The following is a 21076-nucleotide window of genomic DNA, read 5'->3' as shown; positions in this document are numbered from 1 at the left end:
TGTGGACGTAGCCTTAGTGGTTCAACTAATTTTGATGGGAAACTGTTAGAGCAAAACCTTTGGGCAACTTGGTGTTATATTTTGTAGTTCAGAAACATGAACCTCATTGAAAGAAAAATACAGAGTCAGGAGATGCATGTCATAGTTGTATTTTACTTTTAGCGAGATGCGCACATGTGACGTGGTGTAATGACGTATGCCATTCACGTACTTCTTGGATATATCCATAATGAATTATTTAAACAAAGAAGGCTTAATCAAACAATATATTTACAATATTATTCAAATATCACTGATATATGATGTACACAACACTTGATACAGCAACTTCCTGACCTTGGTATTTATGAAATGAAAACCAATGTATTCCAAAATTAACGAAAGAGAATAGCAATTGAATTTTGAAGTGTTGCATAATTTCTTTTCAAAGAGTTGCTTAATGACAGCAGTTTTGAGGGATGTAGAGGGTGAGATAACTGGAGGACATTGATCACCAATGTAAGCGATTTGCAACGTGAAAGAAAAATCTGGAGAAAAGGTGGGAGAAAAGAGCAGATAGAAATGATCAGTGATTTATGACAGAGAAAAAGATCTCGGTGATATCAGGATGAGGGTGAATGTCCAAAGAATTATGAGGGAGCGAGCTCAGAGTCATTCAAAATCAAGAGTCAACATTTGGGGCATAATTCTCCATTTTGGGAATTTAACTTAGTTCTATTTGGCTTCTGAGCATAGCATTTATAAGGCAATTGTGTGTTACTTTTTTTTATTTAAGGAATGTCCTCATTGGTATTAATTTCTTAGCAGTAGATTTGTTGTCTGAACATTATTTTGTAAAAGTGTTTTAATTTGTGAATCGTTTAAACAGAGAAATCCAGTCTCTCTCCCTAAACCCCTGGAGTGAGAAGAACTATTGGCCATTAAAAAGGTCTTTAATTTGTTTACTACTGTTCGTAGTCCAGACAGTATGGTGAAGGAGATTACCTCCAGACATGAGGTCTGGGTTATACCATCTTTCTGAAGTTAGGTGGGTTCTATTTTAGCTGTCTGTCAGCTTGGCAGCTCAAAGAGCAAAGTTTTCACAGTGCTTCTAATACCATGTCCACTTTCAGTAAAACATATTGTACTGTTAAATCCTGCAAAGACAAAGGTGGAGAAAATAAGTTTCTTTTTGTCGCTTGAACTCTCCATCCTCTGTATTTCTTTAGCAGTCCTTACTATACAATTGACAGTTTTGATGTATAATAAAGTTTACCACCTGTATTTCATCTGAAAGCGATATAACTTCTATCTGAATATTAAGAATGAGTGTTAATAAAAACCACTTTGGAGAATGGCGGCATGTTTTCAGTGAACTATATTCTGAAATTGAACAACTTAAATTTTAACATTTTAAAATGACATTCAATAAGTATGTAAACTTTCATCATTTGGTTTAGTTTAAAGTAAGTAAATTACATTTTGTTCTGATTATTGAATGTAAATGGACCGCCTTCAGTGCATTGAGAGGTTGTTTCCTTTTTATTTTTCTGTCGTTGTGCCAGAATATGCACCCTTATGTAAGATTCTACCATAATTTCAACATAGGCATATTCCCAGATCAACTACTAGCCATAGTATTAATCTAAATGCTAATAGTACATAGTTGAAATAACTTGCTCTAATTATTCCTGAACTGGATGGATCTTGCATCAGGAACAATTTGGTTTTCTCTTTGTGTGTGTGTAACTGAATGTCTCATTCTTTCACTGCTATTTTGACAAATCTGTAATTTCATGTGATCTTGTGAAGTTCCCACTGTCTTTCAATTTTGAATTTATTTTTTGATAGCATCTGTTACTAGTGGTATTTCCTGATGAGCCTATTTTTGAAAGGTCATCCTTCTCACTGCACTGTAAAGTTATTTGTACCTAAGATACATAGCAGCTATTCTCAGGTCATTTCAAGAATTGATTTAATAACCATTACATGTTGCTTGTTCTTAAGATTAGATTTTGTTTTGAATCAATACCCATTGTGCATGGCTTAGTCTAAGAATCAGATACATTTTTGGTAAAATCTGGTGTCAACGAAAGTAATGTGCTTTCCTTTATTATCTCTAGAGGTTCCAGTATTACATCCTATCTTTTTTATTCTTCACTGTTCTTAAGATCATCTGTTTACCTATAACAATTTGTTTGAGATCTTTAATGCACTTTATAATTTTCTGTCCGGCAAACATTCAATTTAAACTCCCAATAACTTATTGTACTTGGAAAATAAACCCAATTGTGCTTTAAAATCCAGCATCAGAGGTTTGTGTAATCTCACTCTCTCTTTCTCTTGACATTTATTCAGTTGTAACACAAACTTTTTGATCAATGGCACCATTAACTTCCTCTGGATGATTTTTTTTGTTGGATTCAAATTGACATTGGAGGAGGTAAAATTATATACTTTTCAAAAATGTTGAATAACATTTTTAAACTAAAAAAATAAGCATTTGAAAGACAAATTTTCATCCTGTATTTGTTTACCCCACTATATCCCTTTTAATTATGCTTATCTTGTTCTCTCTGGGTGTGGGTCAAATAGTCATACATTTAATTTGAATCTCAGGTCTTTGATATTTTGGTACTGCAGTAATACTCATTGCTCTATGTATACTCAAACAACATTTTGAGAAATTGTTTGCAGTATGAAAAATGCTAGGTTTTCAGTATCGAAGTGGTTAAAAATTTTCTGGAAATAAATGTCAGTTTTACAATAGCCAGTACCATGCCAGAGAATTATGAATCAATGCAGAACTTAAACAAAATGCAAAAATAAGTTCCTTTAACTTGTACATATGATTGACAAGGAATGCCACTATTGATAGACTGTTTAGTATTTTACTATTGCTACACTCAGTTATTTTGTAATTAGGCATTCAGCACAGAAAATGCTAATATATGTCTAAGTTTAGTTCTGCTTTTATTTACTGAGAAATGCAAAACCAGAAGGCTCCTCGATTTGAGAGACAAAACAAAGGCAAGGTCAAAATTATGGCTGTAGCAGCCAGTTTCTGTTTCTTATCAAATGGAGGGAATGAGAATGTTTTAAGAGTGTTTCGTGGAAATAACATGTACAGTTAAGTGATGAGATAATCCTAGGTGTTAGTGCCAAGCTCCCAACTATAGTGAACATACGGGCTTGATTTTCACTATGATGCAATCCAGACGTGTTGCATGACATTTTCAGGTGACCATTTAGTTTCTGATGCTTGTGATCGGTGCCTTTATCATATACTTACATGTTTCCTACAGGCTGTTGAAGCCCAGATCCGAAGTTTTGGCCAAACTCCTTCTCAACTTTTAATAGAACCACATCCTCCCAGAAGCTCTGCCATGCAAGTGGTAAGTGTGTTGCATGCTTTTGTTTCCACTTCCATTTTACATCTGGTTCCAAATGTGGCATTTGGTACTTCGCACTCTGAACAAACATCCAGCTATTTTCCTGCTTAATCATTTATGTTCTTTTGCCCTCGAATGCCTTTGTAATTATTTTAATATATCAAAACAAATTCTCTGGCCCTTTATTCCTCTATCATTTACTCAATCATAGTTGGGCGTCAATGTGCACCTTTTTTGTTGCATTGACTTAAAAGAAAATAATGTAATTAGGCTCTATGGATATTGGAAATCATCCAATATTCTTGAAGCTTACCTAAAAAGCTTTGAAAATAATTTTAAAGCTGAACCAAAGGCTCTTAACAACTTGGTGAAAGTGAGTAAATGTAGTGTATGGTTTTGTAAAAGTCATTCTGTGATGATATCAAGGATCAAGAATCAATTTTATTCACCATATACATTTACACGTATTAAGAATTTGCTGCAGTGTATTGGCGTGATATACAACAAAAACATCAACATATAACAATTATAAAGAATAATATAATAAAAATAAAGTTAGTTAAATTACAGATACGGAATAAAATGTACATAAATAAAGGCATATATTTATAACATAAACAGCTTTGTAAAAATGGTTTGAAGTATTTACAGTGCAAAGCAGTGACAGGTAATAGAGTGTGATAGGGTGGTGGTGGGGGAGTGCTAACTGGAATATCTGATCTTCTATGTTTGTCACTGTGGCACAGTAGAAACAAAAATGTTGGCATCTTTGCCTTGAGTGTGGGTAGTAGAAAATGGCCAGTGGTGGCTCCGAGAGAATAACCAAAGTTTGAAATGAATGGCCAGCAAACATCAGGCTCTCATATAAAGGCTGATTTATACTTGTGTGTCAACTCGACGCCGTAGGTAATGCGTCGCTGCGAACCCTACGCCGTAGCCTGACGCGCACCTCTCCCAAATTGTAACTGCGCGTCGCAGCAACGAAGACCGCAACAACTGTGATTGGTCCACTTGGTAGCATCGCATTTCCTCCTATGCTGCAATAGCTTCCCGTTGGCTGACTGAGGAGCAGGGAAGGAACTTTGGCTACAATACTTTCCATAAAGCTTTACAGACCTCTGAAATTGTGGAGGACACATTTCGCTTTTACAAAAAAATATTTTCTCACTAGCAAAAAATATAACAGGCTCTTACCCTCCTTCCCAGACACAGAGGGAAGACATTTTTTTCTAACTTAATGTTCCTCCATTTTATGTTGTTCCACATGAAAGAACATATATTTTGATGCTTGAATCCTCCTCAGGCTGCTGGAACGTGACATTAAGCTGCGCTTTAAACTTGTTTACCCAGAGAAAGACTACCATGGCCATGAAGCTTTGCGCGGGTAGGTGTGCACAAGCACGATGTGCGGGAATTGCAGAGCGATGCAGACACACCAATGCAGAAGCATAAATGCTCACAATGCGCGTAGGCCACTTGCATAGGTTACGGCGTCCATTTGACGCAGAAGTATAAATCAGCCTTAAGGATATGTGCGTCAATGAGGTGCTCATAGCCACAATCATCTGTGTAACTATATTGCACTGAGATACAACAGCAGAGAAATGGGGAAATGGTAGGAAAATGTTAGTATACTATAGGTTTAAAATTTAGTTTTGTGTGGGATAGCATTGGTTTTAGCTCAGCCGTAGCTAAGCATATGGGCTAGCTATCTTTGTGTATGATTCAAGGCCAAACAAATAACTTATTTGAAAGTATTATTGTATAAAAATGTTTAAAATTCTCACCTTATTTCTTATATTCTTTGTGGGGGAAAGAAAAAAAACCCGAGAGACCGAACAGTGAACTCATTAGCTCTATGCATGCAATAGACAGGTACAAGTTCTTGCAGAAACCTATGTGGCAAGAGCTTAATGTCACGTTCCAGCAGCCTGAGGAGGATTCAAGCATCAAAATATATGTTCTTTCATGTGGAACAACATAAAATGGAGGAACATTAAGTTAGAAAAAAATGTCTTCCCTCTGTGTCTGGGAAGGAGGGTGAGAGCCTGTTATATTTTCTGCTAGTGAGAAAATATTTTAACAAAAATGCATTATAAAGATCGAGTGCTTTTTTCCTTTCCCACCCCCATGCCAAACTTCTAGTTTCCTTTTATTGTTTAAGTCACCTAATAAAAATTAATTTAGTTTCACCAAGCAAATTAGCCTTCGAAATGAGGCACAGATTTTAGAAAATAAGGTTGTGTCATGCTGTGCAAAGTGCATCAGTGGTAATTTATGCCAGGTGTAGTAATTAGCAGACAAATGCACAATACATATTTGTCTGCTGAGATTTCTGTTGCCCTGTCCCCAAGTGCTTTCAGTGGATCAGATAGTTGGATTTAATTGAGGCTACATCAGATGAGGCATTACTGACACCTTTAATTGAATGAGTATCTGGGGAGGATTAACTCATAATATTGATTGGCTTTTAGCCACTCTCGCAGAAGGGTGTCACTGAAGCTTATTATCCACCTTATTATTTTTGTACCTTCCTTTATGCTCCAAAAACCGAATTGCTGCTTCAACAATTAAAGTATGGTTGCAGTGCAATATTTCTTCCTTTGTCTCATGACGACATCTGGTTGAATTCTGTTTCCTATTTTGTCATTAGTGGCTGTTTTGATGCAGCAATGTGCCGACTGAAGATACAGTAATTTTACACAGAATATCTTGAAATGTTTCAGTATGACAAATGGAAATGGCTTTTATTTATTTCAATTTCTCTACAATTATAATTCATGTGTTTACACTATTTGTTATGTTCCTTCTTTGAAATCACTTTCTTTTGCCTACAAGGCAAATATCTTACTCTTTCAATCTTTGTTTATAGTTTCTGCTTTTTATATTAAAACAACTCTGTTCTGGTTTAAATTGGATTTCTTTATTTAAAACAATTAAAGCTCTTTTTCTCATGAGAGCAATATGTTTAATGATGCTCAGAACCTCGTATCAAAAAGGTTTGCAAGGGATGTAGTTGCATCTTTGCTCTGTTCTCTGCTGCTAACCTATTTCTTCCTGTTTGTCACTTTTTTCCTCTTATTTGCTTCCTTCTCTTTCCCCATACCTTTTCTGTTTTGATTTGTATTTGATTTGGGGTTTTGCCACTGAACAGTATCTCCTCCTGCAGACTCCTCTGATGTTCACAGACCAGATGCAGCAAGATGTCATCATGGTACTTAAGTTCCCATCCAACTCCCCGGTCACCCATGTTGCTGCCAACACTCAGCCGGGCCTGGCTGTACCAGCCATTATTACAGTAACTGCGAGCAGACTGTTTGCTGTGAACAAGTGGCATAATGTTACCGGTGAGTGCAGAGATGTTAGTGACAACAGCTAGATTTATCATTTTCAGAGTGTTGACATGTTAAAAGACAGCTATGCTCTAACATCTGCAATGTTTAAACGGAATATTTTGTTTACTATTATTGAACAGCCCTAACACAGTAAAATTAGAGCATTAAAACAATATAGATTTTAAATTTTTATTTCTCCGTGTGCTCTACATTTTTTAAAAACTGTAAATTTTGGCCTGGTGTAAATTTATTATATGTTAAGATATTCTGCATGGTGATAGCAGTCAGTAGACAGAAAAGAAAATTGGGCTGGAAACCAGATGAGGTTTGCTGAATGAAACAAAAAACTGATGCTTGGATCAGAGAAAATCCAAAATAATTCTTAACCCCTTCAGAAAACTATGCAGGAAACACTCAATGTATTTTGGTTCAATGGCAAAATCTTTAACTGGAATCAAATCTATGTGGCGAAGAGTGCAATTTCAAAATTGCATACCTGTATTCATGAAAACACATCTCTGCAAAGCTAAGGGAGAAATATATAACTTTTTCCCCCACAGAGCTGCTCTTACAACATCTAATTTAATTTTTATTTACAATCTTAGGCCTTCATGGATCTATGCAAGAACAGTCATACCAGCTGCCAGTTGAAATCGATCCTCTGATAGGTCTGTCAGCTTTTCTTTCTGCAATTCATTACATGCCGTGTGGTGGACTGAAGTGGAGATTACTGTTGTTATTCACTCATGGTGGTTGGGAATGGAATTTTCTTGATAAACCATTTGCATGCAAATTGGAATGCAATGAGCTGTGGATTCTCTGGTATTTCATCAACTCTCCCTCGTTGGTTTGCCTAATTTGTACAGGGATAGAATCTGTGTCACTGAAAATTAATATGGATGCTGTAATAATGTGCGATTGAGAATGCGCATGAAGCGCTGTCAGGATAATATTGGATCGTTTCATCACTTGGACTTGTTGATGAGTGTGAATGAGCTGGGTTATGATAAATTGGTGCCCCCGTAATGTAGTGGCCCCATTGCAAAGGAAATTTTCATAATAACAGCAGAGTTCTTTATTACATTGAGTGGTGAAAAATATTGAACCGATGCCAAGATTTCATCATTAAGGCGATCAGATCTTGGCTTTATGAGCCTGCTGTTCAGAAATCTAAATTACAGTAATATAACATTTCCAAGCACAAGTTATAACCTATATTTCTCCATTACTGATAGAATACTAATGCTGTTTCTCTTTTTTCCTTTAAGCTAATAACACTGGCATGCACAGAAGGCAAATTACTGACCCCTTGGATCAAAGCATTCAAGTCAATTCCCAGTGCTTCGTGATCACTGCCGATAACCGCTTCATCCTGGTTTGTGGCTTCTGGGATAAGAGTTTCCGTGTCTACTCCACCGACACTGGTAATTGCCATTTTCCTCTGCACATTCACGGAACCAGACATAGTCTATGGTTAATCACAGGGGTCAGGGTCTGATTTTTTTTCTCTTTTTAGTATTACACCATCTGCTCTTTTTCTCTGCAAAGAAAGCAGGTATCTCTTTTCTGAACTTGAATTAACCCTACAAACAACCCTTTTTGTAAACTTAAAATATCTCATTTGATTAAGTCCTGATTTAATGTACTGTATAAATTTTAAATTTTCTACTTTAACCTTTCATTATTTGATTTAATTTGAAATGTTGCATCTCGTAGAACATCTCCTATCATTGTTAATCTATTAAGCACACAGAGTGATTTCAAGATTGCCATGATTTCTTGTTTCTAGGATGATGATTATTTACAAATATTTGAGTTTGTCTTTTACAGTTTTCTGAGACGTACAGGATGCATTTCTTTATTAGTCACAACGTAGTATAAAAGCAGGAGAGTTGTCCTGTACATAACACCAGATAGGCAGCATAACATTTCAGGAAATACATGATTGTAGTGTTGCTGGTACGTAGGACATTCATGAAAATGCTTCCAGGTCTAGAAAATGTAGTTATGATGAAAGATTGGATAAGGTAAAGTTGCTTTCTGGAGAAAAAGGAGCCTGAGGGGAGAATTAAGTGTAAAAGAAAAGTGAAGAAATTGAGGCTACCTAGATAGAATAAATAGGAAAGATTGATTTCCTTTAGCAAAGGTGTTGGAAACAAGTGGGCTTAGAGAGATATCAACGTTGAGTGTATTGACATATGTGCAAGTACAGTTATTTGCATGGGGCAACGAGAAGTTTACTTGCAGCAGCATCACGGGCACATAGTATCAGGTACACGGCATTCATAAGAAAAACATACACATAAATTATATACATTTTTTAAATAAGAAAAAACACAATTAGAACAAAATATTGATTGGAGTGGAAAGTGGTCAGTGTTGCTATACTGAGCTAATGATTAGGGTTATGTAGATTAGTTTAGGAGCTGAATGGTTGAAGGAAAGTAATTGTTCTTGAACCTGACAATGTGGGACTTCAGAATTCTGTACCTCTTGCCCAAATGTAGATGCGAGATAATGACATTGCCTGGATGATGAGGATCTTTGATGGTAGATGTTGCCTTCTTGAGGCAGTGCCTTTTGTGCACACTGTAGATGGTGGGGAGGGATGTACCCTTAACGTATTGGGTGCAGTCCACTACTGTATGCAGCGTCTTGCATTTCTGCACATTTAAATTGCCATCCCAAACCATTATGCAACCAATCAGGATACTTGCAAACTTTTTTCTCATGCAGAGGGGTCTTGAACTCACTACCTGAAATACAGTAAAAATAGAATCTCTCATCATATTTCAAGAGCATAAGGAAGCATATTTATAGGGTCATAACTGCTGGGCTACTGATCCCATAATGAAAAGTAGAGTTAGGACAGGAAACTCATTCTGACTCTGGATGGAATATGATGGCCAATATTCCTACCGTCTACAGTGTGCTGTGTGAGAAGCATTAATTCTTCAAAAGTCTCTTGTTTTACTTGTAGTAGTACACTCATAAATCTTATAGAATAGGGAAGTAAATATTCTGGTAAAGAAATTGCTGTCAACATGTTCAAATTAATGGTACTGAGAAGATAGTGAGATTCCCATTCTGCTGAGGGCCAGATGAGTGGCTTTCAGGTCTGGCAACCAAGTAAGACAAGAGGTTCAGGTCCAATCTCTGGAAAACCTTCTCACTTGTGAAGTAGCAATTCTGGACCAAATGTGAATCACTGAATGATGCTGATAGCCGAGGCAGGGCTTGAATACATCACCTCTTACAAAGTGAAACCAAGTGACATAGGTGACAATAAGACTTCACCCCCAGATGAACTTAATGCCTTTTATAGGCACTTTGACCATCAAAACTTGGAGGAACCTTCATGAACTCCCACAGCCCCTGACAACCCTGTGATTTCCATCTCCGAGGCCAATGTAAAAACATCCTTCAGGAAGGTGAACCCATGGAAAGCAACGGGCTCTGACTGGGTACCTGGCTGAGACTAAAGACTTCTGCTGATCAACTGGCTGATGTGTTCACCGATATCTTCAGTCTCTCGCTTCAGCAGTCTGAAGTACCCATCCACTTCAAATAGGCTTCAATAATATCGGTGCCCAAGAAGAATGTGGTAACCTGCCTCAATGACTGTCATCCAGTAGCACTTACATCCACTGATGAAGTGTTTTGAGAATCTGGCAATAAAACTTCAACTCCAATTGGATCTGCTTCAATTTGCCTTCCATCACAACATGTCCACAGCATGTCCCATTTCATTGGCTCTTTACTCAACCCTGGAACTTTTGGACAACAAAGATGCATACAACAGCAGGAATTGAATTGGATTGACTTTATTTCTTACATCCTTCACATACATGAGGAGTAAAAATCTTTCCTTTTTGTCTCCATCTAAATGTGCAATGTGCAATTTATAGCAATTTATAATAAATAGTATGTTCAACAGGACAGTCAATATAGCATAGAAATACAATTGTATCTGTGCGAATTAATCAGTCTGATGGCCTGGTGGAAGAAGCTGTCCCGGAGCCTGTTGGTTCTGGCTTTTATGCTGCGGTATCACTTCCCGGATGGTAGCAGCTGGAACAGTTTGTGATTGGGGTGACTCGGATCCCCAATGATCCTTCGGGCCCTTTTTACACACCTGTCTCTGTAAATGTCCTGAATAGTGAAGAGTTTACATCTACAGATGTGCTGGGCTGTCTACACCACTCTCTGTAGAGCCCTGCGACTGAGGGAAGTGCAGTTCCCATACCAGGCAGTGATGCAGCCAGTCAGGGTGCACTCACTTGTGCCCCTGTAGAAAGTCCTTAAGGTTTGGGAACTCGTATGAAACTTCTTCAACCATCTGAGGTGAAAGAGCCGCTGTTGTGCTTTTTTTCACCACCTAGACAGTATGTATACACATCCTCAGTGATGTGTATGCCAAAGAACTTAAAGCTGCTCACCCTGTCAACCCCAGATCCATTGATGTCAATAGGGATTAGCCTGTCTCTATTCCTCCTGTAGTCCACAACCAGCTGCTTTGTTTTTGCGACATTGAGGGAGAGGTTATTTTCTTGACATCACTGTGTCAGGGTGATGACTTCTCTGTAAGCTGCCTCACTATTATTTGAGATAAGGCCAATCAATGTAGTATCTCTTCATCAACAATGCTATTATCCCCTCAAAACTAATCAATAAGCTTTAAGACCTTGGCCTTGATACCTCCATATACAACTAGATCCTTGATTTCCTCACTTGCAGACCCCAGTCCATTCGGATTGGCAACAACATTTCTTCCACAATCTCCATCAGCACAGGTAAAGTTTACGAAGATTCAGCATGTCATCTAAAACTTTGACAAACTTCTATAGATTTGTAGCGGAGGGTATATTGACTGGCTGTACACAGCCTAGTATGGAAACACCAATGTCCTTGAACAGGAAATCTTACAAAAAGTAGTGGATAAGACCCAGTCCATCACAGGTGAAGCTCTCCCCACCATTGAGCGTATCTACACGAAGTGCTGTTGCAGAAAAGTAGGGTCCAGCATCAATGACTCCAACATCTAGGCCATGCTCTCTTCTTGCTGCTGCCATCAGGAAGACTGTACAGGAATCTCAGGACCCACATCACCAAGTTCAGGAATAGATATTACCTCTCAACCAACAGGCTCTTGAACCACAGGGGTTATCTTCACTCAGCTTCACTTGCCCCATAATTGAAATATTCCCACAATCTATGAACTGACTTTCAAGGACTCTTCATCTCATGTTCTCGATATTTATTGCTTATTTGTTTTTTTTTTCTTTTTGTCTTTCGTCTTCTTGCACATTGATTGCCCATCCTGTTCAGTGCAGTTTTTCACTGATTCTATTGTTTTTCTTAGATTTACTGTGAATGCCTGCAAGAAAGTGAATCTCAGGGTTTTATATGGTGACATATACTGAATGTACTTTGATAATGGAAATACTTAGAACTTTTTATTCTGAAGAATGAAATTGATGCCTTTGCACTATAGTGAAGCCAGCCAGAGCATTTGTACTCAGTTTGCCGGAAGCATTTTGCTGTTATACAATTGGACAGATGTGTTCTAATAATTTATTTGATTTACCAAACTGTTAGCTTTATAATTCTAGTTGTGCATCATATTTTGTTGTAGCGCTTGAATGGCCACACAGTGGGTAATTAGTTCATTATTGTCTATTGTTAACAGATAATGACTCAAGTTAAACAGGCAGAATTAGCCTTTCTAAAAATTATGTTGAACATTATCTACATGGGTACAAAAAAAGGATTATGAAAAAGAGAATTTTGTAATATTAGGTAGAATTTCTGCTTGTCAATTTATTCAAAGCTGCAAAGAGCTAAAATAAGGATAAACCTATTGCACTTTTTTCTGCATTTTGTAAAATGAAGAATCAAAATGCTGCTAATGATTCATTCATGAAAGCAAAATTATTTGTTGCAGGACAGAGAAAGAGATCCCAAGAACAATACTGGTAGTTGTTTCTATCAATTGCAATTTCTATAGAAATTGGTTTACATTTTTGTTTCATTGTTTGTGTTATTATTAATGTTTTTAGAGAAAATAATGCTCCTAACAAAAGTCCGTTATTAAACCAGTGGAATAAAATATGTATACTTTGTTCCCTCGGCTCAGACAGTTAACCACAATCAGGTGTGTGCACCAATTAACTGGTCGAGACCAGCTTATTTTAAAAACCTACACTGCTTTTAGCTAGTTATCCTAAAGGAAACGGATAAAGAACAATTGACCAGGTTATGGGTTAGTTAGAAACTAAAGAAAAATGAATTGTGATAATCTAAAAGGCCTGAACTCTGCTGAGGCAAACAGATTAGGGACAGCTGCTTGAGAACTGGACCACATACCAAGCCCTTCAGTTGACTTTGGCTTGCTTCAATTTTCTCAGGATAAAATATGTGCAATTTACTGCAATTTGGCTGGAATTTTCAAATATTAGTTGCAGGTAAGTTGTTCAAACTTGTTATATTTTGTATTTATGAATTGAAGGAATTTTGTCCTACCCTCTGAGCAATTAATAACAGACCAGAACCTGATAGGATGAATGGGTCGTTCCAGTATTGGTCAATCAGTTCTGGTGGTACCAGTATTGCTTAAAAAGTTTTAAGCATCTTGTTCCCCTTGTGTATGTAAGTGATTATTCATGCTTTTAAGTAATAAATTAACTGCAACATTGATAGTAACAGTATTCATTTGTTTGGTATTTAAAATATTAACCCTTTCACGGAAGACAAAAAGAGAAAAAGGTTCATTTGCAAGCAGTTTTCATTTTATCAGAAAATCAGTTGCATTTTTTCTGAAGTGTTCTTGCTCATATATTTTTCCATTGTCCGGAAATCTTCCTATATGAACTGCATATGCTACTGTTGAAGTACATGCTTCATTAATTTTTACCTTGAACATCCAATACCTTTCACATAATACATCAGAGTTTATGTAAGCCAGACTTTTCTGTATTATCTCTTGTTACCTTATTCCTGTTTTCAATTGAAAGATATTTATTATGAAATATTGAAAAGGGACACCTGGAAGGCCACATCATCTGTTTGGAAAGTACCTCTCATTTGTTTTCCCTACCAAGGTTGCTGCTACAGATTTCTTTGTATACTAAATTTTGTCATGAGAAATGCTTTCTCTTGCTGCCATTGTTCACAATCCCCCCCCAAGAACTAAGCAATTTTGTTTTTAACCATCTGCCAGACACGTTTCCAGTCCTCTCTTGCTCCTTTTTTGTTCCCACCCACCTTAATCTTGCATTCATTCTCCACTGACTCTTTCCATCAGTAGGGCCTTCTTTCCTCATGTGACCACATTTTTTCTTTCCTTCATCTATCTTTTTATTGTTCCCAACTCAATAAACCCAGCAATCCTCGTTTGACTCCTCTGTCCTTCTCTAGGCATCACATGACCGCTCCTTCCACTCATACAGAGCATGGAAATGGCACCATTTTAGTCCAGGGGTTCTGATATTCAGTAGCTCTTATGTTTCAAAGTGCCATGCACGTACAAATGTACAGGGAAATTTTTCTGCCAGTTTTCCAATTTGCAGAGAACTGCAAGTTGAGGGTATGATCAGTGGGTTAGCATTAACTGACCTATGCATCTGTGAAGGAAGTAGGTGGCAAGGAGTGGGGAAGGGCAAAAGGCTGGATAGGCTGTTGAGAATGAAATCATTGGTTGTGGAGACACCACAGATGAAAAGTTGAAGGAAGAACCACACCTTTTATACTTGTAAACTGCTTTAAATAAGCTCTTTAATCATGCAGCAGCCTTTAATTTTGATTAGGGCCACCTTTGTTGTTTAAGAATCACTCCTACAGAATCTGTAGCATTAGTCTTTTTTGATGTAGGGAACTTTTTTTCTATCTTTTTTTTAATCAGTTGTGATCATTATTCTTCATCCTTGCTGTTATGTTCATGGTCAGTTAGAACTCTCCACAACACCCACTGATCTCACCAATGCCTTTAAATTCATCCATGGGTTTCTGCTCAGCCTATAATTTACTCTTTGCTCTATAAATCTTAGTCACAATGAAATTTTTGTGTGTAACTCTAATCATGCTTTGAACTCCAGTTTTTTTATTGCGCATGTCCACATCCTCCAGGCATATTATATTTATATTTTTAAATGTTATGTTGCTTAAAATTTTTTTTTCTGATTAATGCTTATAAACTGTAAAAATGAAAATTAATTGATCAGGAGAAGAATAAGGTTGAGTTCAGCAATAGTGTTCACTAGGCACAAGTCGATGAGACAGTGAATTAAGAGGACAATCTGTACAGGGATTGTGTTTTCATTCTCAGTTTGTGAGCATTGCTGATGTGTTATGTGTTCAGCGTTTATTTTCCATCCCGTGTTCTACTGTTGATATTGTCGTTCAATAAAGAATTCCAAGATTTTGACCTAATGATAATGAAAGAATGACCTTGTGTGTCTGATTGTGTGGCTACAGCCATGCACATCTCGGCAAGTGTAGAGTCTTCCTTTACATCCTAGGTGTGCTTTACAGCCTAGAACTCTTGCAGCATTCCAGAACCTCTAACAATATCAGCCATTTTTTTAATATGTTTCCCTCTCATGAAGTGGGTTGCTTCATGCCCCATGTGAAACCAGTTTTGGTTTCTTACTGCACACTTGTTCAATGTTTCTTGATGTCAAAGACTGACATGTTCCTCTGGAACTCTGCTCAATTATCCTTGTTTGGTCCAACTATTCAATGAAGTCTAGAATGAAACTGTTTTTGCAGAATCTTAACTGACTATCACTGAGCTCATGTCACTTGACCATACTATTGATGACTCCTAATACTAACAGAGCTGGAATTAGCTGGACTGGAGTTGACCTGTTTTCTGTGTTTAAGACATTACTGATCAATTTTCCACTTTGCTTACTAATGGGAGTGTTATCACTGTACTGAAACAGCTTGGCTTGGGGTGCAACGTGTTCAGGAGTACAATGTCTTCAGCACTGCAGCTGGGATGTTGCTGAAGTCTATACCTTCACTGTGATGTGTTTCAGCTGTTTCGAGTTTTGTTCTTTAAATGAAAACAAAGAAACTACAGGTGCTGTTAATCATGTGTGTCAGTAAACAATTCAGAATAGAAAAGCAACTATTGTTAATATTTTGAGCACGAGTCTCATTTGAAATAAAGCTTTAAGAATTCATCTGTAGTTTGTTTGTCTTTTACAAAAAGTAGAAAATCTCAAGTTGTCACAGAATAAGAGGAGGCACATAGCATGCATCCAAGATTAAACACTGGGAAATTCTATAAGGCGCACATATTCAGAATGCACAGATGTGGCTATTAACTCTGTCTTGGAGGGAATTTGCTGACAGTCAGAACATGGGCTCTTGAGACATTGACAATAGCCTTAAAGAAAAAGTTTGAAGGTATTAAGGCAAAGAAGATAAGCTAAATTATGAGCCGTTTTTGAAATAAATAAAGGTTCAAAACCCTACACAAGAAACAAGAATGATTAAGAAGACCAGGAATTTTCTTTCAAAGAATGACATAGGATTTCATTTATTTTATATTTTATACACCCTGCTCCCCACAGACTCCAGGGATTTGGATTTGAATGTCATGAGAATTAGTTAGGTTTTTCTTGGAAATGGTCACTGCCCAGCATATGGGAGTTGAGAATTCTACTTGCCACTCAGGAATCCAGGTGTGAGCATTGTCCAGGATATTCTACATTTAAACTGAAAATTCTTCATTATCTGAAGAATTGCAGATAGGTTTGAAAACTGCATTTGTTAGTAAACGTTCCCACTTTTGGTGGCAGGAGAAGCAGTTAAGGAGAGTTGTCCCAGGAATCTAATTTGACATCCTGGGCAAAGACCTCTAAAAAGAATGGTCTTCCTGTGTGCTTCCTGCAGCTTTAGCCAACTGAGAGTTGAATAATTCCCATTGTTTTCAATTTTGTTTGTGGTGATTGATGCAAGTACTGGCTTGATATAAAAAGCAGTTGTTCTCAGTTTATCTGTGGAATTCAGCTCTTTTATCCCATGATTGAGCCAAGACTGCAATGAATTCTGGAGCTAGATTGCCCTGGTTGAAGCTAAAATCCCTATCACTGAGCAGGTTACTTAGGGAAAATACACACAAGAAAACAATATCTTCAATCATTTTACTGGCAAGTGAGAGTCAATGGGGCAATGGTTGGTTTGGATTTCACTATCTTTTTGTAGGCAGGATTATCCTAGAAAAATTTCTATTTGTCAGTAGATATTTGGCAAATGCCAGCATTACAGCTGTACTGGAAAAGTATGGACAGAGACATGGCTATTTTTGGAGCGCATCATTAGTTCTGCAGTCAGATGTTGGTGGAATCCATAGCCTTTGCTGCATTCATTGCCTTCAGTCATTTTCTTGATATCAGTAAATTGCTTGATGACTATTTTTTTTAACTAAGTATCTCAAAGGAAGTTGAGATGGATCATCCACTTTCAGCATCTTACGACATAAATTTTTAGGCTGTGCTATCAGTGAAGTGGCAATATTAATGAAGCTTCTTCCTCCTTTGTATACATTTCCATCATCTTTCATGTCTGCAGAACTTTAGATTTAATCCTGTAATGGGATCACTTGCTTAATTTTGTTTATAATTCTGCTGTATCAGTTTCAATCTGGTTTGACATTTTGGCATGGAAATGCACCCTGGACTTCTACATTTCATGTGGGTTGCAGATTTGATAATAGTGGTGGAGTGAGGAATATGCTATCCCACCTGTTACAGATTGTAATAGACTATAGCTCAACTGCGGCTATTGGCCCTCATCATTGTTTGCTCAGTTTTGAGCCATCAGGTTTTTTTTCTGAAGACGCCCATTTAACACCATGATAGTGAGACAGAATACAAAAGAAGGTACTCTTTAATGTAAGTCTCCACAATGCCCATACCTACCATTCACAAGCAGTGCATCCACAGCAGATAAATTGATAAGAATGGAGTCAAATGGATTTATTTCCTTATGTCGATCTCATAATATGTTGCAGGTGCCATTTTGTAGCTCTGTCCTTTAAGATGGGGTTGTCTTAGTCAGCCACAGTGCTACTGAGCAAACTGATGATGGCCATCTCCATTTCCCACCAGTCCATGATTCTGCTGCCCCTTTAGAGCTCCTGCCAAGCAATGCTCATATTTCATTGATTAGTTGAGAGGATGGTAGATGATAATCAGTAAGTGGTTTCTATGCCCATGGATAATCTGATGCCATGTGATTTAATGTGACCTTGCAGTCAACGTTGAATGCCTTAATTGCAGATTTCTCCTGAGTATACACTGCAATGACAGGACAGCTGATGGAAAGGCTGGGATGTAATTTGAAAGAAATTTCATCCTGTTTAAATATACATTCTCAAATGTCTATGAGGAGAGTTTGCAGTGTTGGTTAAATAGGGTAAGTAGGGTTTAACCATTTAGGGTATACCATGCGTGAGTTTTCTGAGGATTTATTGTGCCATTTGGCAGAGGTAGCTATTAGGCCATTTCTAAGTGAAACACGCTGGTTCCGTCAGCTGTGTAAGTCTACGGAAGATGATCTCCGGCCGGCCCCGCCAAATGTGTGAGATTGAGGAGTAAGCCCACCCTGAATCCCCTCTTTGTGTGGATGCTGCATGATTCGTTACCCTGTTACAAACAAGTACAGGTGTCCCCTGCTTTTCGAACGTTCGCTTTATGAAACCTCACTGTTACAAAAGACCTACATTAGTACCCTGTTTTCGCTTTCAGAAGGTGTTTTCACTGTACGAATAAAGGCAGCGAGCGATAAAAGGCAGCACGCGCCCCGAGCAGCTGCTCTGCCCTGATTCGGAACGGCATTGCTTAAACACGTTGCATTGAGCAGCCGTTAGCAAGATGAGTTCTAAGGTGTCGGAAAAGCCTGGAAGAGTAAGGGTGTTACACAGCGTAAAACTAGACATAATTAAGCGTTTCGATCATGGTGAATGAAGCAAGGACAAAGTGAGATTGGCTTGTGGAAGTTGACGAAGATGATGTTGAAGAGGTTTTGACATCCCATGACCAAGAACTGATAGATGAAGAGCTGATGCAATTGGAAGAGGAAAGGATAACAATCGAAACCGAATGCAGAAAGTGAAGCAATTGCGTGAGATTTTTGCTGCAATGATAAAGTACGACTTTAATTTTGAAAGGGTACGTAGGTTTAGGGGATATTTGCAGGATGGTTTGAGTGCTTACAAACAACTGTATGATAGAAAAATGCGCGAGGCTCAGCAGTCAAGCAAGCCTTCCACGTCAGCCACAGCAGACGACGAACCTTGACCTTTGATATCGAGGCGGACAGTCATAGGAGAAGATGAGCTGCCTGCCCTGATCGACGATGAGATGACACCCCCGTGTCCCACCACCCCAACACCCAGGCCCCGGACAGATACTGTACCAATTCGCGAAGAATGCAGCAGTAGCCGGGAGGCACGCAGCACAGCTTTAAGAAAAAAGCCGAAATAAACATGCTAGTTAATTAGGTGCCGCCTAGCATGTAATTGTCGGCCCAGATCAGAGGCGATGCAATCGGCAATCACCTCTGACCTGCGCCGACATTTTGCATGCCAGGCAGCACCTAATTAATTAGCATGTTTATTTCAGCTTTTTTCTTAATAATGTGCTGTGTGCCTCCTGGCTACTGCTGCGTTCTTCACGGCAATGTATCAGGTTGGCGGCCCCGAGGGTGGGGGCCACTGCACCACCCAGCCTGCGATGATTCAGTCTAACACACCATCATCAGTGTGCTCGGTGCTGTTTTCCCAATTCCGGTAAGTGATACTACACTGTACATACATTATTTCTACTTTACATAGGCTGTGTATTTTTACGTGTTATTTGGTAGATTTGGCAACTTCATAGTTTAAAGGTTACTGGAGAGCACGTTTATGCCAACAGCGCTTACGTGAGGTTTTCTGCCGAGAATGCTTGCGTGAGATTTTCGCTACAGAGATCTGTGCAGGTAATTGTTGTAGAGAAGTATTTCTACTTTATATAGGCTGTGTATTTATCATATCATTCCTGCTTTTACTATATGTTACTGTTATTTTAGGTTTTATGTGTTATTTAGCATGATTTGGTAGGTTATTTTTGGGTCTGCGAACGCTCACAAAATTTTCCCATATAAATTACTGGTAATTGCTTCTTCGCTTTACGACATTTCGGCTTACGAACCGTTTCATAGGAACGCTGTACCTTAGGATGGCGGGGGAAACCTGTACCATGAAATAATAGACAGTACACTGCATACAATTAAATGATTTAGCTTTATAATTCTTAATTTGACTACAGGGTTAGTAAAGAAAAAGAAAAAAAATAAGAAAAGGGCCCATTTTAATGAAACAGTCTAATGTGCACAAGTTGGAGCTCACGATTTCCCCTTCGCCAATCCTCCTTCAATCTCCCTGGGCTTCGTCGAATCATGGCCCCGCTCCAGGTCGAGTCCTGCGACCTCTTCTCTCTGGCATCTTCTCCCTTCATCTCCTGCTGAACAATAGACTCAGCTCACACTGGTGTCAGGCACACAACACGAAAGCACACTCCCTTCATGGGACAGCTCATATTCCAAAGCACCCGTTATTTCTAACCATAACCCAAACACTGCTTCTACAGAAAGACCATTACATTAGCAGTGAAACCTTTCCCAGGGTGTTGCACTCTCCCCCCACCAAAATTAGTCATGTGGTGGTCTCCTGATTCTTTGAGACCTCCTTACCCCATCATCTACTTCAGGTTCAGACACTCCTTGGGATGCTTCCGGTGACCCCTGTTTCCATTCAGGGGGTCAGTGTGGACATGGTGGAGGATTACAAATACTTGGGGATACGAATTGACAATAAACTGGACTGGTCAAAGAACACTGAGGTTGTCTACAAGAAGGGTCAGAGCCGTCTCTATTTCCTGAGGAGACTGAGGTCCTTTGACACCTGTCGGACGATGCTGAGGATGTTCTACGAGTCTGTGGTGTCCAGTGCTATCATGTTTGCTGTTGTGTGCTGGGGCAGCAGGCTGAGGGTAGCAGACACCAACAGAATCAACAAACTCATTCAAAAGGCCAGTGATGTTGTGGGGATGGAACTGGACTCTCTGACGGTGGTGTCTGAAAAGAGGATGCTGTCCAAGTTGCATGCCATCTTGGACAATGTCTCCCATCCACTACATAATGTACTGGTTGGGCACAGGAGTACATTCAGCCAGAGACTCATTCCACTGAGGTGCAACACTGAGCATCATAGGAGGTCATTCCTGCCTGTGGCCATCAAACTTTACAACTCCTCCCTTGGAGGGTCAGACACCCTGAGCCAATAGGCTGGTCCTGGACTTATTTTCTGGCATAATTTAC

The 21076-nt window shown here is 38.6% G+C and overlaps 1 protein-coding gene across 2 annotated transcripts in view; it reads left to right on the top strand.

Annotated features, from left to right (window-relative positions):
- Positions 1 to 21076, top strand: part of lrba (LPS-responsive vesicle trafficking, beach and anchor containing) — an 803145-nt gene that overhangs the window by 717850 nt on the left and 64219 nt on the right. For both annotated transcript variants that reach the window (XM_072256051.1, XM_072256050.1), the window contains exons 48-51: positions 3285 to 3374; positions 6541 to 6718; positions 7312 to 7374; positions 7975 to 8130. In XM_072256051.1, coding sequence (XP_072112152.1) covers positions 3285 to 3374; positions 6541 to 6718; positions 7312 to 7374; positions 7975 to 8130 — 487 coding nt within the window. The remainder of the gene's footprint in view (positions 1 to 3284; positions 3375 to 6540; positions 6719 to 7311; positions 7375 to 7974; positions 8131 to 21076) is intronic.

The sequence above is a fragment of the Mobula birostris genome, chromosome 4 (genome assembly GCF_030028105.1).
Source record: "Mobula birostris isolate sMobBir1 chromosome 4, sMobBir1.hap1, whole genome shotgun sequence".
NCBI lineage: Eukaryota > Metazoa > Chordata > Chondrichthyes > Myliobatiformes > Myliobatidae > Mobula > Mobula birostris.
This window is presented reverse-complemented; position numbering and strand designations above follow the sequence as displayed.